The sequence below is a fragment of the Hyperoodon ampullatus genome (assembly GCF_949752795.1).
Source record: "Hyperoodon ampullatus genome assembly, chromosome: 3".
NCBI classification, from domain to species: Eukaryota; Metazoa; Chordata; class Mammalia; order Artiodactyla; family Ziphiidae; genus Hyperoodon; species Hyperoodon ampullatus.
The window spans coordinates 72,918,096-72,936,885 of NC_136916.1; the positions used below are offsets into that span (position 1 = coordinate 72,918,096).

Below are 18,790 nucleotides of genomic sequence, written 5' to 3' on the forward strand. Positions count from 1 at the left end.
TGTGCTGAGAGCCTGGGAGCCACCGGGGGAAGGGACAGGGGTCACAGCCCTCCTCCCTCCCTGCCCCGAACTGCTCCCCAACTGAGAGCCCCTAGTGTAATTCCACCCCAGACCTGGGGGTGAAAGTGGGGAGGCCCATTATGCCAGCAAGGCCCAGCCCCACTTCGTGTGACCCAGCCCAGCCCTGAGAGTGGATGGAAGAGGCAGGGGGACTTTGGTCCAATCAGACTCCACCGTCTGTAAAACCAGCATTGGGGGGATGGGGGTATCCAGGGAACTCAGCCCTAGAATAGGAGAACCCTCAACCCACCCCCACCGACCTGGGCGGGGTGGGAACTTCTCAGTACTTCTTAGCAGCAAGTGGTTCAGAGGAGAACCCAGTCTGCTTCCTGGGTCCTTACAGGGCTGCAGGCTGCAGGTGGAGAGGTCAGGCTGCTGGCCCATGCTGGCCAGGTCCGAGAAATGCTCATTTCACAGGAATTACCTTCTCTTCCGCATGCAATTCTCCAGCCGGCCCAGCTCCTCAGAGGACTGGTAGAAAACATCAAACTCCCGGGTGCCCCAGCCCCTCCAGACAGCCAGGCACCACTCCAGTTTTTCGTTCTCAAAGCCGCACACAACTGTGTCCTTTGCCACTACGGCAGCATCCACAAGCACCCTGCAGAGAGAGGGGGTCTGAGAAAACCCACAGGGGTCCCCACTTGGTCGGGGCTGTGACCCTCACCCTGCACCTTTTCGGAGGACATAGCCTGGTTAAGGGGGCATCTGTGCACCCCAGCCTGGCACCACCGATGTGCTGGGACACACTGCTTCTCTCTCTGTGGTCCAGCCTGTGGGCAGTCTTTCTAAAGTCTAAAAAGGGGCCTAGGGCATCATTTCAGGTTCACCTCAGAGCAGGTATCCTCCCTAATGCACCTCAGACCCCAAAGAGCCCAGAAAAAATGGTCAGCCCTCTGTGTCCACAGGTTTGGCATCCCCAAATACGGAGGGCTGACTGTACTGTGCCATTTTACATATAAGGACTTGAGCATCCTCGGATTTTTGTATCTGCAGAGGTCCTGGAAGCAAATCCCCAGCAGATGCTGAGGGAGGACAGAATTATCAGTTCTACCTAATAATTCTTGCTCATCAATGGTCCATGACAGATTTTAAGCGTTAACTCAATTTCCTTGCCACACAGCCCAGGCATGATTCTTCTCCCTTTCTAAGTTTCCACATGCTTAGGAAATACAGGGCAATATATTAGGCAAAAAACCTGTACCAACAAGTCCTAACTATGTACATTTTTTTTGAGCCTGTGGATTGTTTTGCATGATCTGGGCATACACTGCAAGTTTCCTTCTGGGCCTCTGCGGGGCTGTGTGTCCCACCTCCGAGCACACACTGCCTGCATCTCCTCCCTCTGCCCCGTGTGCCCTGCCTGGCACTGAGGCCAGCATGTAAACTGGGATGCGCAGGGGCCTCCACTCCCTCAGGCCTTGCATGTCTCGGACACTTGGTAGCTATTTGCCAAGGGAATAAACATCTCAGGTGCATCTCAAAAAGCTGGCCTCCCTTTTGCTGGCTGCCTGGCCTGCTTTCTCCCTACAGGAGGGCAAATAGGAAAAACAACACCAGGAGAAAATTCAGGGGAACTAATGGTGGGCACTCTGAGGTCAACAGGCCCGGGCTCTACAGACCTGCCTGCTTCCCTGGAAGCCTGACCTGTGATCTGGGAACTACTGCCGCCCACAAACTCAGCTGGTGCTCAGCAGCAAACCCAGATCTTGTCTCCAGTATCACTTGCAGGGCAAGGGTCACTGGCCCGGGTGCCATAGACATTTCCTCTGTCATCATCCTTCTCCGGGGAAAACAGGCTGAATGCAATTTCTCCATAAGGGAGATTAACCACGTGGGACTCAGCAAAGTGAGGGGTGTGGACATTGCCAGCTGCCTGACAACTCCAGGAACACTGGCTGGCACCAGCCTCCCATCTCTATAGTCAGGCAGACTGTGTCTGGACAGGCTGTCCTGCCCAGCATGACCCTCACAATGGAGTCTGGCCTGCCTCCTGGTGAGACCCCCAGCAGATGGGTACAGCTGAGCCTGGGAATGGGCATGGCAAAGGTTGGTGTGGTCTGGCTGCACGGCTCCACCTGGTGCTGTATGGGAGGAGAGGCACCTCAGGAAGGGCTCTCCTGTTTGGCAGGAGGGACGGGGAATCAACTGGATCCCCATTTCAACTGCAGCTGAGCTTGGGCACTGGAGGCATACCCCAGGCAGGGCAGTTGGTCCACAGGTGCTCTGGGCACCCCCAAAACAGGCAGCCATGACCAGTGGGTGATGGCCGGTTCAGCTGGTATTTGCTGATCCCCTAGGAGCTGCCTGTTCGTCCTCCGTCTATGGCCACAGTGGGGGACACCATGTTTATCGGTGGAGGACAGAAGGGTGGCGGCCATCATGCCGGGAGGTGGCAGTGAGGCCTCGATTCCCTACGCCACACCCTGGGTTCTCTAGGAGCTGCCCTCAGTCTTACCCGTGCGGAGTCAGCTCTCGGGCTTTCAAGACAGCGATGACTCGGCCCCGCTGGGTCCCTGCATCCTTCTCCAAGCCAATGACGATAACATCTCCACCACGCCTAAGAAACGAAAACCCAGAAGGGGAACTGTTTGTCTAGGGCTGTGCTCTCCAGGGGAAACAGAGCTGGTGTGCAGAAAGGCACGGGAACAAACACAGCTTCTGCAAATGGATTGAGTTACCGAGAGGGCCCCGGAGCAGGGCGAGGAGGCCTTTCCCAGTAGGAAACTTGACCGTGGCTCTCCTTTGTGGTGCCCTGAGCTCTCTGGAGGGCTGATGGGCTTTCGTGCAGCCCTTCTTAGATTTGCTAAAGAGATTCCCTCCAGTTCCAGAAGAGAGGGAATAGCTCCTGATGGATCTTGACAGTACCTTAAGGTTCCCCTCACTCTGCCCCCAAAGCAAGAGCAGCGGGCGGTGCAGGATGGCGCTCCCTGTTGGGAAACCTACCTGGGGACCCAGATGACATCTTTCACGGCAAGGATCTTCACAGCCTGCAGGTGCTGGCTGAACGCCTCACCATCCACGGGGCTCAGGTCATGCTCAGACCTGTCAGAGCCTGTGGTGGGCTCGAGCAGCCTGCTGGTGTCCTCGCAGTCAGTGGAGAAAGGCAAGCTGGAAGAGCTCGTGGGGGAGCAAGGTAGGCTTGAAAGGGATGTGGGCATCTGGTGGGGTGGAGACGAGGAGTAGGAGGACATAGAGCAGTAGTCGGTCAGCGAGTCCTGGTGGGTCAGGATCTGCGTGCCCAGCTCCTCGCTGTACATGATGCTCATGTCTGCAATGGAGTCCTTCTTGGGCTCCTTCGGGCTGGCTGTGGAGCAGTCCAGGGGCTCCGGGCCCATTAGGTGCACGGGAAACACGTCCCTGAGGGGGCTGGGGTCCCCGCAGAAGTATCGGGCGCACAGCTTGTAGGTGGCGGAGTGGTACATCACCAAGCAGTTGGCCCTGTCGTCCAGGCACCAGACGACCTCCTCCCCGTGGCACTCAGAGCCGCACACGACTGACGTGACCACCGAAGGGGCTGAGTAGGGCTCCAGCCGCCTGCTGATCTCCAGGGCCACGCAGTCGATGACCAGCAGGCCCGGCCCGTTGCTATACCAGACCTCAGATCCACTGTTGACCACCTCCATGGCCTTCACGGGGTAGGGGTTCTGCCTCGCGTCTTCGTCTGGGATGCTGAACTTGGACCTGTTGGCTGTGTGTGAGCACAGGTAGGAGCAGCTGTGGTCTGGGGCGCCGTGCACCATGGGAAACACCGCCACAAGTCCATCAGCCAGGCCTGCCAGCACCAGGTAGGAATTCTGCGGGGAGAAGACAGGGATGCTTGATGCCCTTGCGTCTCGCGCACCCGGGAGAGAAACAGTCGGTGCAAGACTCATCTCTCCACGTACTCTAGGTGGGCATGTGCTTTCTACCAGCACTTCCTGGAGAAGCCAGCTCCTAAAAAGGCAGCGGCTGCCAGCGGGAGCTTCTGGGTATGCTCCCAAAGGAGGTGCAGCTCAGGCCCAGAAAAGCCACACCCATCCCCCCTCCTGTGAGCAGGAGGAAAAAGGTCCATGGCACCCGAGCAAGGGGCACATGTTGCCTGGACCACACGGCTCGCCTTTGGTCAGCCTGGGCTTCTTGCAATGCCAGCAGGAGGGAACTGCCTTCTCCTTCAGGTCACCAGGGCCTCCTTCTGAGGCATGATGTGGTGCCCTCCTTCCCCTGAACTCTGCTCCTTAAGGTGACAGCAGTTGTGGACACCCTATGGGTCTGCTCTTGGCCTCCTGCCTGCTGCCCCACAAGCCGGGTGCTCCATAAGAGCAGGCCTGGGTCTGCGTGCCCACCACTGCCCCCGGCACTGGCCTGCACAGGGAAGGGCCGAGTCCCAGTCACCTCTGTGGCTCCCCCCAGTTTTATGCTCAAGTCACAACACGTGCTGCTGAACTAATTCTTGAAGAAATCACTTCCAAATTCAACCCTCTTGTGGAGGCACTTTTTGGCCACTATGCCACATTCCCTGCTTACCACATCTACTCTGAAATGCCTGTGGTTTAGGCATTGATGGGGTCTTGGGGTGTCTCCTGCCCCCACAATGAAGCATATGCTCTTCTACAACCACCAGAGGTCATCAGGCAGAGGCCAAAGTTGCAGAGACTGTGCTGAATGCTGGGCCCAGCCCAGGCCTCCTCGGAGCATCTGTGCGGAGCTGGGGATGGAGAGCAGCTTAGCAGCTGCTAAGGGGGTTGGGGGGTGGCCAGGAAGAGTTCAGGAGAACAAAGCCAGAGCCGGGAGAGAGCAGAGACGTGAGCCTTGTGCCAGGGAAGGTGAGCAGCAGAAAGCCCCCTTGTTGGGAGCTGGGAAGTTGGGCTGTCCAAGGTGATAAGTGAACCAGCCTCTAGCTTACTGAAATCCATCTTCAGGATTCAAGGAAAGAAAACAGCCAAAGCAAATAGGAGCAAGGTCTCTATCAGTCCTGGCTCTGGGCCCCAGCCAGGCGGTGAGTCCCACATCCCAGATGGGTGTGGATGTCCGCATGCAAGAATGCAGGGGTCTGTCATCCGTGGCCACAGGGCAGCATGGCCTCTGAGGGGCAGACTGGCAGGGAGGCTCTGCACAGAGCCAGCTTTATTCCAGCCAGTCGAGCGGGTGGTGGTGCCCTGGCTTGGGGCTCTGGCCAGCCATGGCTTTAAATAACACTTTGTGTTGAGTTCTGTGCTTCAGTGCAACCAGGTCCCGAGCTCCCGAGTTTCCCGGGGGGCCACAGTCAAAAATGACTCTAAGGTTGATTTCAGTTTCTATTTTTTTAAAAATAAATTTATTTATTTATTTATTTTTGGCTGTGTTGGGTCTTTGCTGCTGCGTGCGGGCTTTCTCTAGTTGTGGCAAGCGGGGCCTACTCTTCGTTGTGGTGCATGGGCTTCTCATTGCAGTGGCTTCTCTTGTTGCGGAGCATGGGCTCTAGGTACGGGGGCTTCAGTAGTTGTGGCACACAGGCTCAGTAGTTGTGGCACATGGGCTTAGTTGCTCCGCATGCAGCATGTGGGATCTTCCTGGCCCAGGGATCGAACCCGTGTCCCCTGCATTGGCAGGTGGATTCTAAACAACTGAGCCACCAGGGAAGTCCCTGATCTCAGTTTCTTAAGAAAGGAAACTGTAGAGGGGTGGAGAGGAGAGTGCATATATTTTACGATTGTCAGGAAGTAGTAATAATGCTCAAATTTACGCAGTGTGCTGGCCCAGAGTTTTGGGTACGTTATGCCCAGAGATCCTCCTCTCAATGTCTTTTACACCCATTTTGCAGATGGGAGAACTGGAATCAGATGATAATAGCCGACATGTTTTAACAAAGCCTCACCAATAATGACCCTTCGAGCAGGGAGCTGCACAAACAGGGGCCTCAGGGCCCACAAAGGGGTTCTGGAGGCCAGAGAAGCCTTGGGGATGCCGCTGAGGAGCTGGGGTGAGGGTAGGGGCAGCTTGTTGCGGGGGTGGTCATGGCGCTTGATCTTCAGAAATGAAGAGGAAGAGATGTTGAGCGGCAGGGTCAATTCTGGAGGGAAGGGCCTGCTCAGAGTGCGGTGCTGGGTGGAGAGGGGTGTGAGGGGGCAGCGGGGGGTGAGCCCTGGCCGGCCCTGTGGGCTGGGTCTGATCCTGAGGATCAGCAGCACTGCTGGGGCCCAGGGCTGGGGAGGGCACCACTCACAGATTCATCTGAGAAAGGCAGGGGCTAGAAGTTGAGGTGATGAGTCTCATGGCCACGCTGGACAAAGAGGGACTGAGTTCTGGAACTGAGGCTGAGCACTCCAGAGGAGGCAGAGCTGAAGTGGGAGGGGAGCTGGCTGCCCGACAGGGGTGGGGGCCTGCCAGGGCCCGGTGACCAAGTGGCTGTGGGAGGTGCTGGGCCAGGCTCCTGAGGCCCCTGCTCTCAGAAGGGGAAGGGCACATATGCAACTGCTCCTTGACACCACTTGCACCAGAAAAGCATCTCACCTGAATTGGGGCTGTGGCATTTGCATGCAGAATGCAAGCCTTCCACTTAGCCCACTAACGATGGCCCCGATCTCCTGTCTCTCTAAGGCTGACTGTGACCTAGGCTTGGTGATCCAGAAGAGCATGGCTCTCTCCCTCCCCACCAGCCCAATGGAACGGGGAAGAGAGAATCAGAGACCTAGGCACCACCTCCCCCTTACCTCACCTTTTTTATAATAGGCACCGCCAAGAAGCAGGTGACGATGGCTGGGGTGTCCAAAGCCCGTTGGGGCGTGTTCAAGGGACACATGCCCTTGAGGCTGTAGATGTAGATCTTCTGGTCCTGCGGAGGAGACAGTCAACATGAGAGCCGGGGGACTTCCCTGGCGGTCCAGTGGTTAAGACTTCGCCTTCCAATGCAGGGGGCGCGGATTCGATCCCTGGTCAGGGAGCTAAGATCCCACATGCCTCACGGCCAAAAAACCAAAACATAAAACAGAAGCAATATTGTAACAAATTCAATAAAGACTTAAAAAACCAAAGCAAACCAAACAAAAAAAAAACCCATGAGAGCTGGGCTGCAATAGGCCTGCCGGTTCCTAGGGTGCACTCGGTCTCAGAAGGCCCTTTACGCCTTGGAAAGTAACGTATTGAGGCTTTCTGGTTGGTTGTTTTCATATTTCTGTTCTTTGTAAAAACTTGGAAAACTACAGAATATTCTGAAGAAAAACAAAATCGCCCATACTCCAATACCCAGAGAAAGCCACGTTTGGGATTTGGGGCCCAGACTTTCAGTTTTCCGTGGGTATTGGTGTGTGTGTGCGTTCCCAACAGTGGGACCACACTTCTATGCTGCTTCCACACTTTTCTTCTCCCAGGACTATCAGTGCAGGCAGAGGCCCTGTCCTACCTGGTCTGTGAGGGAATGATGCATGTCTATCGCTCAGGTGTGCCAGAATTTGGCTCATCTGTTGTCAGATGTTTATTCTGTTCAAGTCTTTACTACTATGAATTATACTGGAATGAGCATTCTTATACACCTATCTAGTCTGAGTGTGTGTGCGTGTGTGTCTTGGTTTTTTCCTTAGAACAAACTCTTAAAGCTAAAATTGCAGAGGCTTACATGGTACGAATATTTCTGAGATTTCTGATTCATATTTGAACCATACTTCCCATCTGGAAAGGCTGCACCAGTTCATACACCCCCACCCAGTAGCTTCAGAGCATTTGTTTTGGGGCACGCCTCTCTGGAGTTCTCAGAAGACAGTTCCTTGCACCTTCTGCTGACCTTTTTACATGAAGGCGCGAGGCCTCAGAGCTGAGTGGATTTGCTGTGTAGACAGGCAATGTTATAAGAAACCCAGTCACTTTGCCAACCTGCTGGGGTTCTCCTCTTGCCGGGATTCTGCACTTGACACTTAGCTGAATCCCAGAGATGCTGCTTGTTCACAGGGCTGCTGGCATTGCTCTGGGGTCTCACAGTTGTGGGCTGGGGTTAAATCTGAAATTCAAATGTACCTGGGTGTCCTGCATATTTAGTTGCTAAATGGGACCCCCCCAGGGGCTGGTGTCGCCCACCTTGATGAGAGCCCTGCAGAGGGGTGGTTACCTCGGTGGCCGTCCACAGAGAGTTCTGGACCTTGAGCTGGCAGCTCAGCTTCATGCCCGCACAGCTCACGCGCTGCACTTCCAGGAGGCCCTTCTCCGCGTTCACCACCGTGTAGTTCCTACAATCGGCAATAACTGTGCAGTCAGCTCAGGCCTCCCTCTCCCTGGCCTGGCCTGTAGCAGCCTTGGAGGAGGACATCAGCTGTGGACCTTGTCCACCCCTTCCAGCCCAGGGTCCAATTTCGCATGTTTTAAGAGACTCAAGGACTGTTCGTGGCTGGGGAAGAGCCTGGTTCTGCCTGCCTGGTAATGCTTGAACATTTGGGCAGAGAAAAGCCATTCCCAAGCAGAAGCAAGACCCTCCTCTTTCTGTGACCTTTGAGGGCTCAAAAAGTTGCCCACAGCATGAAGGGACACCAGGGGGCTGTACCTGCACTAAGGCTGCTCCCTGCCCTCCCACTGGCCATGTCTCCCCCCTGCCACACACACACAGCAGAGTACCTCAGGTCAACCAGAGACAGATGGGGGAACTGCAGAGTAGACTGGGGGGTCTCAAAACGGGCCCCCAACATAAGTGCTCTGAGAACTAACAAGCTGTTGTTTATGAGAGTGACCCTTCACTCACCCGCCCCCCCATGTTCCCCAGCATCGCCATCTCCCCACCGTCCTTGATAGGCATCCAGCATGCTCACTGCCTGGAGGGAAGACTGCAGCTGGGGCAGGGGTTGGTTATTCACCCAGGCCACAAAGATCTTTTCCCCAGTCCAAGGGAATAAGTCAAGTGAGTGGACAGCAGTTCTCAATGTAACACTTTTCTGCCATCAGATTTTGGAAACCCTTGCCATTGTTGACTGATAATGTGTATTCGCAGATGATAAGAGATGAGTGAAAAATCAGCAAATGAAAACTTTCTTCAAAGTTATATTCCCCCCTTTTTCTCCAGTCTATTTTCTATGCATTGAAAAAATAAAACTAGGATATTATATATAACTTTACATTTAACTTGGAAAAAATTAAAAATATAGAGAAACGTAAAGGATAACACCTCTATTCCATCCAACAAGAATTTTGTTATGTGTATCCTGTTTTCTGCATGTCCCCCCTTTCTTCTCACCACTTCCTTTCCTTAATTCAGGATGGTCTCGGTCTCATTTCCCCCTCCACTCTCACTTCCCAGGCTCACTGCCCTTTGTGCTTCTGGCCATAATTTCTTCCTCTCACCCTCCAGTGAGCGTGCCCCTTCTTCAGGCTGGGGGTGAGCGTTTAAAACCCTCCCAAGTCACAGAGAGAGGCTTCCCCTTTCCACTGGAGATAAGCTTTTACAGCTCTGAGCAGTATTGTCTCCAATATCCTGGGTGAGTCTGTAAGACTGAGAAGGTGAAGAAAGTATTGCTGGGCGGTGGGGTGGAGCAGGGCCCATGCCAGAAGCAGCACTGAGCACCCCAACATCCCTGCAACCTTGGGAAAGGTTCCTAGACTGGCAATTACTGGGTCAAAGGGTATAAGTATCTCGAAGCCATTTAAGACATACCGACAAAATGGTTTTCAGACAGATGTGCAAATTTAGATGCTCACCAGTAAGGTATGACCCACCCTCAGTAGCATCCATTATTATCTTTGAAAACAAAGTTTGCCAACATGATGAGCAAGAAAAAAAAGTTATCTTGCAGATTGAATTTATATTTCTTTGATTACCAGAAAGTTCAATTGTTAAAAAATATGTTCATTGTCTTCGGTTTACCTTTTTCAAAGGATACTTATGTTCCTTGCCTATTTACTATTGGATTTTAGTATTTTTTTCCACTGATTTGTAAAAATCCCTGAAATAAAAAGATTAATAATTTAAAATTTTCTCTATTTGTTTAAAAGATTTTAGAGAGTCTGTTGAGGAAATAAATATTGATGGGAAAATTGGGTTTATTTTTATATACACTGGTGAGCATTTCAATTTATTTTATGTGTACATTTATACTCTTTAATAGTAAGAGGGCTTTATTTTCATGATAGGCAATATGCCTATATTTCCTGGTCTTCTGAGATTGTGACATTCCACCAAAAGCATTGTGATATCGGGATGCTGTGCCCATAAAGGAGTTTGAAAACCATGTGCTGTCATTCAAACCAGAGGGCCCAGGCCCCACCTATCAATCCCTGCCTCCTTTCTTCTTTTTCACAGTGTGCATATCATGGTGCATGTGCCCATCACCCAGCTTCAGTAATTATCACCGTATGGTCATGTCAGTTCATCTCTGCCCCCATCCATTTTTTTTCTCTCCCCAGATTCTTATGAAGCAAATCCCCCAAATCATCTTTTATGCATTTATCTCTAAAAGATGATTAGAAAAAAAAGATGATTAGAAACCTAACCACAGTGCATGACCTAAGAAAAGAGAAAATAATTCCTTAATATGAATATCCAGTATTCAAACCTCCCCAGCTCTCTCATTATTGTTTTCAGTTTGCTTGAATCAGCAGTGAAAGAAAGCCCACATTTCCACTGAGTTTTATGTCTCAGTCTTTTGATACGTTTTCCTTCCCTCTTTCTCTTTCTCCCCTAGCAGGTCATGTGCTGAAGACACTGGGAGGTGTCCTGTGGAGTTCCTGCATCCCAGGGTTTCATCTACCTCATTCCCCTGTCCCCGATCTTGAGTCTTGATTAGATTCCATCTGGATTTTTAGGCAAGAATACTTCCTCATTGGGGTTGTGTATTTCTACTGAGAGGCACAAAATGTCTTGTTCTCGCTCCTTTTGTGATCATTAATGATAACTGCCTACATTCATTATTTCAATAGAGATTATAAAATGCTGACCTTCTAATTCTAGCATTTCTTCTTCATTTATTAGCTTCATTTACTCTAAAAAGAAAAACTTCCTCCTATCATCTCTTTTGCTAGCTACCATGGGGCACAGTTAACATAGGAAAGGCAGAATAAAACCTTGATTCTTTCTGTATAGACTAGTTTTCAAAATAATAGGTTTCTTCCCTAGGAGCTAGGAGCCCCCAATGATGATCAATGAGGAGTTTTATAAGTTAAATTTTTTTTAATTATTATTTTTTATTAAGTAGCATTGGAAACTAATGACTTTAAACAATTTGATGTGTCCCAATTCATTGCAGATAGTTATTCTTACTGATCCTTGGCTGCCCTATCTTTGGCCAGTGGGAACCTATTCAGATTGGCTCCTGAGTCCCTTTGATCCATCCTCACAAGTCTCTGATGGCATCCTTGTTTCCAGTGTGTCAGATATTTCAGGTCCACTTCCTGCCCCAAATCTGGAGTCAGCCACTTCTCCAATAAGCCTTGGTTCCCTTTGGCACTTAGAGACCACCATCTGCATCCTAGGGGTGCTCACTAGTATTTGGTTGGTCATTGTTTCTAGGCCTTTTCTTTTTTCTTTTTATTTTGCGGTACGCGGGCCTCTCACTGTTGTGGCCTCTCCCGTTGCGGAGCACAGGCTCCGGACACACAGGCTCAGCGGCCATGGCTCACAGGCCCAGCCACTCTGCGGCATGTGGGATCTTCCCGGACCGGGGCACGAACCCGTGTTCCCTGCATTGGCAGGCGGACTCTCAACCACTGCGCCACCAGGGAAGCCCTAGGCCTTTTTAATGGGCAGAGCTAGGAAATATGAGTTCATTTTTCTTAAAGGTAAAATACTCAAAAATCCATCTAATTTAAATTCAGAACTACAGGATTTTCATTTAACCTATCTTTTATATTTTGCATGCTGAGTATCACAATTTGCAATGCATGGCACCAACATAATTACTCATTAACTTTACCCTACAATTATAAGCAATGCCTTAAAATAGCAACACTACCACCAACATTATAATTACTGACTGTGTGTATATGTATATACGTATATACACACCTACATATATATGTATTTTTTACGTATATATGGACATATATGTATACACTTTTTACATATATATTTTTTATTTTTATTTTTAGGACATTTTTGTTTTTCTTAGAGCACGTCTTATGTCAGAACACTCAGTCCCAGTGACATAAAACCTGATGAAAACCTTACCAATAGTGACCTAGGGAAATGGCAAAGTCCCTTCCATTTTTCTCATTGCATCTTAAGCTTTGCTTTATCTAAGCCTTATCAGATTTGAGCACCTGCAAATGTTGCACTAGGCTTCCTAGAAGACTATTTGTGCCATGAAATGCTCTCTTGCTTCTGAAGATGTCACTCTAGGTAGGTGGGAGAGGCCACACCTCTGGCCAGGACTGAAGGGTCTCACACAGGATGGTGCTTTTCTGCAAAGTCTCTGATGCTATCTTTCCAAGTCCCTGGCCTCTCTGTCATTCTCCTAGAATATGCAAAGCCCCTCCCCAATGTCCCTGTCCTTCCTGCCACATCACTAAGAAAAAGAGATGCACCTGGAAGGTGGGGGGGGGCATGAATTCTTATTGAAGGGCATCCCTCTTGCTTGGTCCTGGGACCCCTTCCCTTCTCTCTACTCAGCAACTCCGCTCCAGTACCTTCCTCTCTTCCTGACCCCCAGCATCATTTACTTCCTCTACCATCAAGCTGCAAATAACTCCCATCTTAAAACAAAACCCTCCTTTGACCCCCGCCCCCCCATGTCCCTGGCAGACATCACATTTTCTCTGCTTCTCTTATCCACAAACCCACATGTGCATGTCTGTGGACTGTTTTCTCTCTCAAGCAGACTCCATCAGGCTTTCAACCCACTGTCCACTAAACATCTCTCACCATGGTCATCCATGACTACTCCCCAAGTCCATGGTCACCCCCCCACATTCTGATACCAGCAGGGCACGGTAGGCCTCAGACGTTACCTGGACTCCTCTTTCCCATCCCAGAACACCACCATGTACTCCTGGCCCTGGGACGAGAAGAAGGCCGTCTGCTTCCCGCAGGGCAGCTGGTACATGAAGGTTGCAAAGGTTGGGTCCTTCATCTGGCTCACCACTGCCAGGGCCAGTGGTCGCTGAGGGAGAGAGGCCAGCAGGGTCATGAACAAGGGTCACTTACAACCAGATGGATGCCCATTCTTTCCTTGAAACTAAGGGTCTTGAACCAGGAAGGAAGAAGTGGAATCTGCTTATTCAGCACCCAATCAAAACAAGAGGGCAAAATAACTTCAGATACCAGAAATAAACCCTTCCAGGGTCTGGGTCACCGTTATCCATGGCAACTCAAAGTCAGGTGGTCAGGTTAGCCTAAACTCTGATATTCCAACCCCCATGCCCAGGGACACAAAATCTGGAAAATATTTCTTCTCAGACCTCATTTACTCTCCATACATTAAACTAGCATCATCTAATTTGATAAATGAGTTTTAACCTTGAAACCATTGGTCTCTTCCAAAAACAACTAGCTTCAAAATGATAATATGGCTCCTGCTTCTCATGAGCAAACTTTCTTCCCATACTTTAAAAAGAGATACGTACATTCTCTCTGCTCTTGCATGGGGGCTGTATCGCTATAAAGGTTGGTTTGCTTTATTCGCATGATGATGTAACACAAAAGTTGGGGAGGAAAAGAAACTTCATTTTTCCTGAGAGCGACACCCACTCAAAGAAAATGAACTGGATGTATTAGAAGCAATACATATCTCTTTGTAGAAGAGATGAGCAGAAAAGGGTTGCCCCATTTGTTCTAGACCCTCAGTGAAGGGTGGGGAGGCAGCCATACATGTGCACTCTGGAGACCCATAGCCTCCACCAGCTGGCAGGAGCTGCCAGGCCCCCAGGCTCTGTGCCCCCAGGTACCTTCTCTGGCTTTGTGTCCCAGCACTCCATCATAAGCGCCTGGAGTCGATGGAACTGCACTTCCTCCAGCTGCCCCAGAACCGGGCGGATGCCCTTGGACAGCTTCTTGGCAATCTGAAGCTGGTGCTGGCCCAGCGCAGGCCGCTGTCCTGACAGCAACTCGTAGAGCACCATCCCATAGGAAAACATGTCTACCTAGGCAGAGAGGCAAGCCAAGTCAGATCCCCTGCCTGGGCCCAGCAGATCTTGCAAGCTGGCCCTGAGAGAGAGAGGGAGTGAGGAGACACGTTAGATAAGGAAAACGTGGGCCCTGTCCAAAGGAAGACAATCATCAATTTCACCAATCCATCCACCTCTCTCTACCTGTCCAAGCATCCCACCAACCATCTGACCAACAATCATTCTGTCCCTTTATCCATCTATCTTCCAGTTCTTCCTTTTTTCCTTCCTTCCTCCCTCTCTTCTTTCTATCCATCCAGCCAGCCACCCACCCACCTGATCACCTGTCCTTCTGCACATTTATCTAGCCATCTTCCTATGTACCCATATATGCATCCAGCTGACTGTCCTTCTGTCCATTTACCCATCCATCCTCCTATACTTCCTTCCTTCCATCCACTCATCCATCCACTCATCCATCCATTCATCCATCCATCCATCCATCCATCCATCCATCCATCCATCCATCCACTAAACACATAATGAGAACTTGCTGTCAGGCACTGGTTAAGGGCTTGAAGGATGCCATGGTCCTTTCCCTTAAGTATAAAAACAAGGCAGGAAAATGCAAACTCTTGGTTTAACATGCTTGGTAGTAGGAGTACATGCAAATCATAAAGAGGGGAAAGTCTCCCAGATCACAACATTTTGATTCCTCTAAATGTCATGAAAATGTGCCTAAAGGAGAGAGTTACACAGGTCTCCATGAGGGTCAAGAAATAACTTTTTAGCAGGAGAATGGCTAAGATAGACCTGAGAGTTTTCGATGTGAAGGTTCTGTTACAAATTTAGTTATGAGGTGCCTTGTCACCTGTTACTAAGAAGCTTATTTTTGTCACTCTGGTTTGCCTTTTCTATCTTGGTTAATAGCTACAGATGCCGATTTAACCCACATATGCTTGGGTCATTCTTGAAGCAATTAGTCAATGACCCATCTGCAAATCACCAAATATAATGAGAAATTACAGACCAGGGGAGTTTCACTGCTGGCTGATTAATTAACCAGGGCTGGCACTAGATGCAAGGTGAGCACTGTAAGATGGTTTTAAGTTGTCTGTGTGCCTGCATCTACCAAACAGCCCTCAGGGAAGAAGGCAAGCATTTAGCCTGCGTCTCAGCCAAGGTTGGCCATGCGGCCGCCTGGGAGGCCATGCTTAACCTGCCAGAATTCACTCTCTTCTCTTGGCTTTGGTGATGCTGCCTTTCGATTTGACCAGGAGCCCTTACCATCCTTATCTGTCTGTTCCTCACAAGCCACTGTGAGGCTGGTCCTCTGTCTCCATTTTGCACATTTAAATGGCAGAGTTGGGACACAAATCCGGACCCATCTCTGTCTTGGACTTTTTGTCCACTGTCACAGCCTTCACTATGTTCCTGAACTGAGGTTTGAGTATTCTGAGGCTAGGTCACTGTTCTGAAGCTAAGGAGAAGTCACCCGTGACATTACTAGGTAGATACAGGCCTCTGTGCCCTTCTGGTTCAAGCCAGTGCCTGTGGTTGAGCACTGGAGAGGGAGAGATGTGTGCTTGGGGGCATGTGGAGCCCAGAAGCTGCAGGTGCCTCCAGGACTATGCAGTCCTGGGCCAGGGGACAGCAGTGGGCCAGGGCCCATACCTTCTCGTCGTACACGATGCGAGGCCTGATCTCTGGGGCCTGGTAGCCAGGAGTGCCCTCCACGCCGAGGGCGCCCTCGTGAAATGACTGCCGGGATATGCCGTAGTCTGACAGCTTGATGTTGATGTGCTCCTTGACGTCCAGAGACCAGACCAGGATGTTGTCTGATTTCAGGTCACAGAAGATGATGTTTTTCTTGTGCAGGTAGGCCAGGCCGGAGGCTATCTGGTAGGCTATTTTTTGGGTGAGCATGTGTCCCAGGGGCATAAAGGAAGAATCTTCGCAAAGAAAAAATTATCAAACTATCATCATAACAACTCTTTTCTTTTCTTACCTCTGTCTCCCCAAATACTTTATATTCTACTGACGCGTTCTCATTGCTCTCCAGGCTGGATGCCAGAAGAGACAGAGAACAGCCTTCTTAAGATTATTTAGGTTAGAGATGCTTGTTGTTACTGCTTCATGGCATCTCACGAATTGCATGAATTGCATCTCTGCAACTGTTGGTGTTTTTACTAAAAAGAGCAAGGATTCAAAATTCCTAGAGTTCACCTCAGGCCAAGACTGCTATAATGTCAAGGGGTGCGTTGCAGGTATAAGAACTCCATTAAAAAAAATCTCTTCCACTGGGGGAGGAATAATTGATTTTAACTGCATTTCTTCTTGCTGAGTTAAAAGACATCTACCTCTTTCCCTCTGTCAGCTGTTTGGAATTTAGTTACCCATTTCTCAGGGTAAATATTTAAAACTTTTGTTAAAAAGTAATATAGGATAAAACTGACCCCAGGATCTCAGATTTTTAACAATGGTGGACAGATGTGGTGAGCTATGGGCAAAGGAGAGATTTATGTGGCTACTGGGCTCACCAGGCTGCTGCTGATCGGGCCTCCCTGGGCTGCCTCTTTTGATGCTCTCACTGCCCTCCAAGTGGGGCTATTATCATCCTCCTTTTATGGATGAGTAAATTAAGCAACTTCCTGGATTATGGCAGACAGCCTGGACTTGGAACATGGCTCTGTCTGACTCCAAACTGTGAGCTCCTGCAGCCTAGCCTACACCACTGCCCAGCACTTAGGCTTGGAGAAGCTCTTTTATCACCCACTGGGAGTGGCACGTGAGTCACAGGTGGGTGTACTCGGCCACAGATGGCTCCCCAGGACCTGAGCTCCCCACCACTGACTCTCTGGCCTCCCAGGGGCTGGACTGGGCCAGGGCGGGCCCCAGGCAGCACTCTGTGGAAGGTTCTGGGCATGGTGGGTACCTTTGGCATTCTCGGACAGCACGGTGTTGAGGCTGCCAAGCGGGGCGAGCTCCAGGGCGAAGCAGAGCGGGTGGACACTGATGCCGATGAGGGACACGATGCAGGGGTGCTGCAGGGCGTGCAGCATGCTGGCCTCCTGCCGGAACTCCGAGAAGTTCCTCATGGCGTCTGTGGACCGAAGGTGCCTCAGCATGGTGTCTGCAGGGAGAGCACGGCTGTCACCACTGCCTGGGGAGCCTGTGTAGGGCGACTCTGCATGGGGGCCCTGTCACACTCAGAGCTGCCTCACTGGGATTTGAGGGGCTGGGCAGGGCCAGGATTTATATTTTAAGTCATTCAACATAACTGGGGTTGCAATATCGTCACCCAAATTTGGCACCAAATGTAGGCAGTCCTGAGGCATCCGGGCTGGTATCAAGCCCCCTCCTCAGGTCTACACTTGTCCTGTCACACTCGGCATTCCTATCCCCTTGGTGCACACGCCCCCACCCTTGTCACCCACTCTCTTAGCCCTCACCCCACCCCGCTGCTGGCTGCCTGAGGGTCTCAGTTGGATCTTATTCCAATCCTGCATCCCTGAGTGTCACCCAGAGCTCAGGAAACATGTCTGGCATGTAACCAAGTTCCACTGCTCATCTGCAGGGATGCTGGGGGCTTGGTCACTGCTGCTCACCTTACTCCCTGCCAAGAGCCAGGACCATGAAGGGCAGAAAGGACTCTACCACCCTCTTGTCAGCCAGAGAGAAAACCATGGGGCAGCCATGGGCCTGTGACACGTCATCTCAGGCCAGAGGAGAAAGGTCTATGGGCAGTGGTGGGCTGTGCTGTAACCTTCTCCCAATGTCCTTGAAATGCATCCCTCATGGAAGGCATTTGCCTGAGTCCCCCTGAGGGGCCTTTCCCACCAACTGGTCACCCACCAGGCTGTGGCCAGCCCTGAGGTCACCGAGCAGTGTCCACGAGGTCCTGCTTGTCTTCTTGTGTCCTGATCTGTCCCTCCCCTATGTTCAGATTTTAAAATCAGGGATCATTGGACATGGAAGTTTAAACAGCATGAAGAAAATCTTGGCAGTTAAAATGTATCAACTGTGCCAGATCTATGTGTGTGCCAGACAAACTTGTTTTTTAAGTGTAAAAGTCTTGTTTTTCACATTGGGTCTTTAGACCATTAAGAATGTATTTCTGACTATGGTCGAAGCCTGACCCAAGTCTGGCCCAGTTTAGCGGATAGTCAGCCTTTCCCACTGATTCCTGACGCTACCTCTGCCACGTGCCAGCCTCACCTCCCACACACATGCAGGCTCTCTCCGTTCCCTTGACAGGCCCAGCCGTGCCCCAGGAGAACACTGCCTTAATGCCTGGAGACTTATAAGTCAGGCGTTTGCTGGGCAAGCCTCTCTCCTTTGTCTTCCGTTGTGGGATTTTCTTGGCTGTTCTTGGGTTTTTGTCACTTCACATGCATTTTATTTTCATTATTTTTAAAATATTTATGTATTTATTTGGCTACACTGCACGGCATGAGGGATCTTAGTTTCCCAAACAGGGATCAAACCCGTGCACCCTGCAGTGGAAGCACGGAGTCTTAACCACTGGACTGCCAGGGAAGTCCCCACATGCATTTTAGAATCAGTCAGATTTAACACACACACACACCCTGCTGGAATTTAGATGAGAACTAAATTGAATGATAAATATTAATTATTCCTCAATACTTTATGGTTTAATTGCTGCCATGGAAGGCATTTTCTAATGGGTCATTGTTGTCAAATTTGATGCTGAGCTCACATCTAACAACTTCATCAAACTCTTATTGGCTATGGTGTTTGT

The 18,790-nt window shown here is 50.5% G+C and overlaps 1 protein-coding gene across 1 annotated transcript in view; it reads right to left on the reverse strand.

Annotated features, from left to right (window-relative positions):
• Positions 1-480: 480 nt before the first annotated feature.
• The window catches only part of LRRK1 (leucine rich repeat kinase 1), a gene marked incomplete at its 3' end in the record, with an annotated part of 122,319 nt that continues 104,009 nt past the window's right edge, over positions 481-18,790 (reverse strand). Inside the window, exons 26-34 of the mRNA XM_079701091.1 lie at positions 16,964-17,161; positions 15,703-15,980; positions 13,870-14,064; positions 12,934-13,085; positions 8,117-8,234; positions 6,734-6,850; positions 3,004-3,854; positions 2,516-2,617; positions 481-658 (exon numbers count right to left, since the gene is read on the reverse strand). Coding sequence (XP_079557217.1) covers positions 481-658; positions 2,516-2,617; positions 3,004-3,854; positions 6,734-6,850; positions 8,117-8,234; positions 12,934-13,085; positions 13,870-14,064; positions 15,703-15,980; positions 16,964-17,161 — 2,189 coding nt within the window. The remainder of the gene's footprint in view (positions 659-2,515; positions 2,618-3,003; positions 3,855-6,733; positions 6,851-8,116; positions 8,235-12,933; positions 13,086-13,869; positions 14,065-15,702; positions 15,981-16,963; positions 17,162-18,790) is intronic.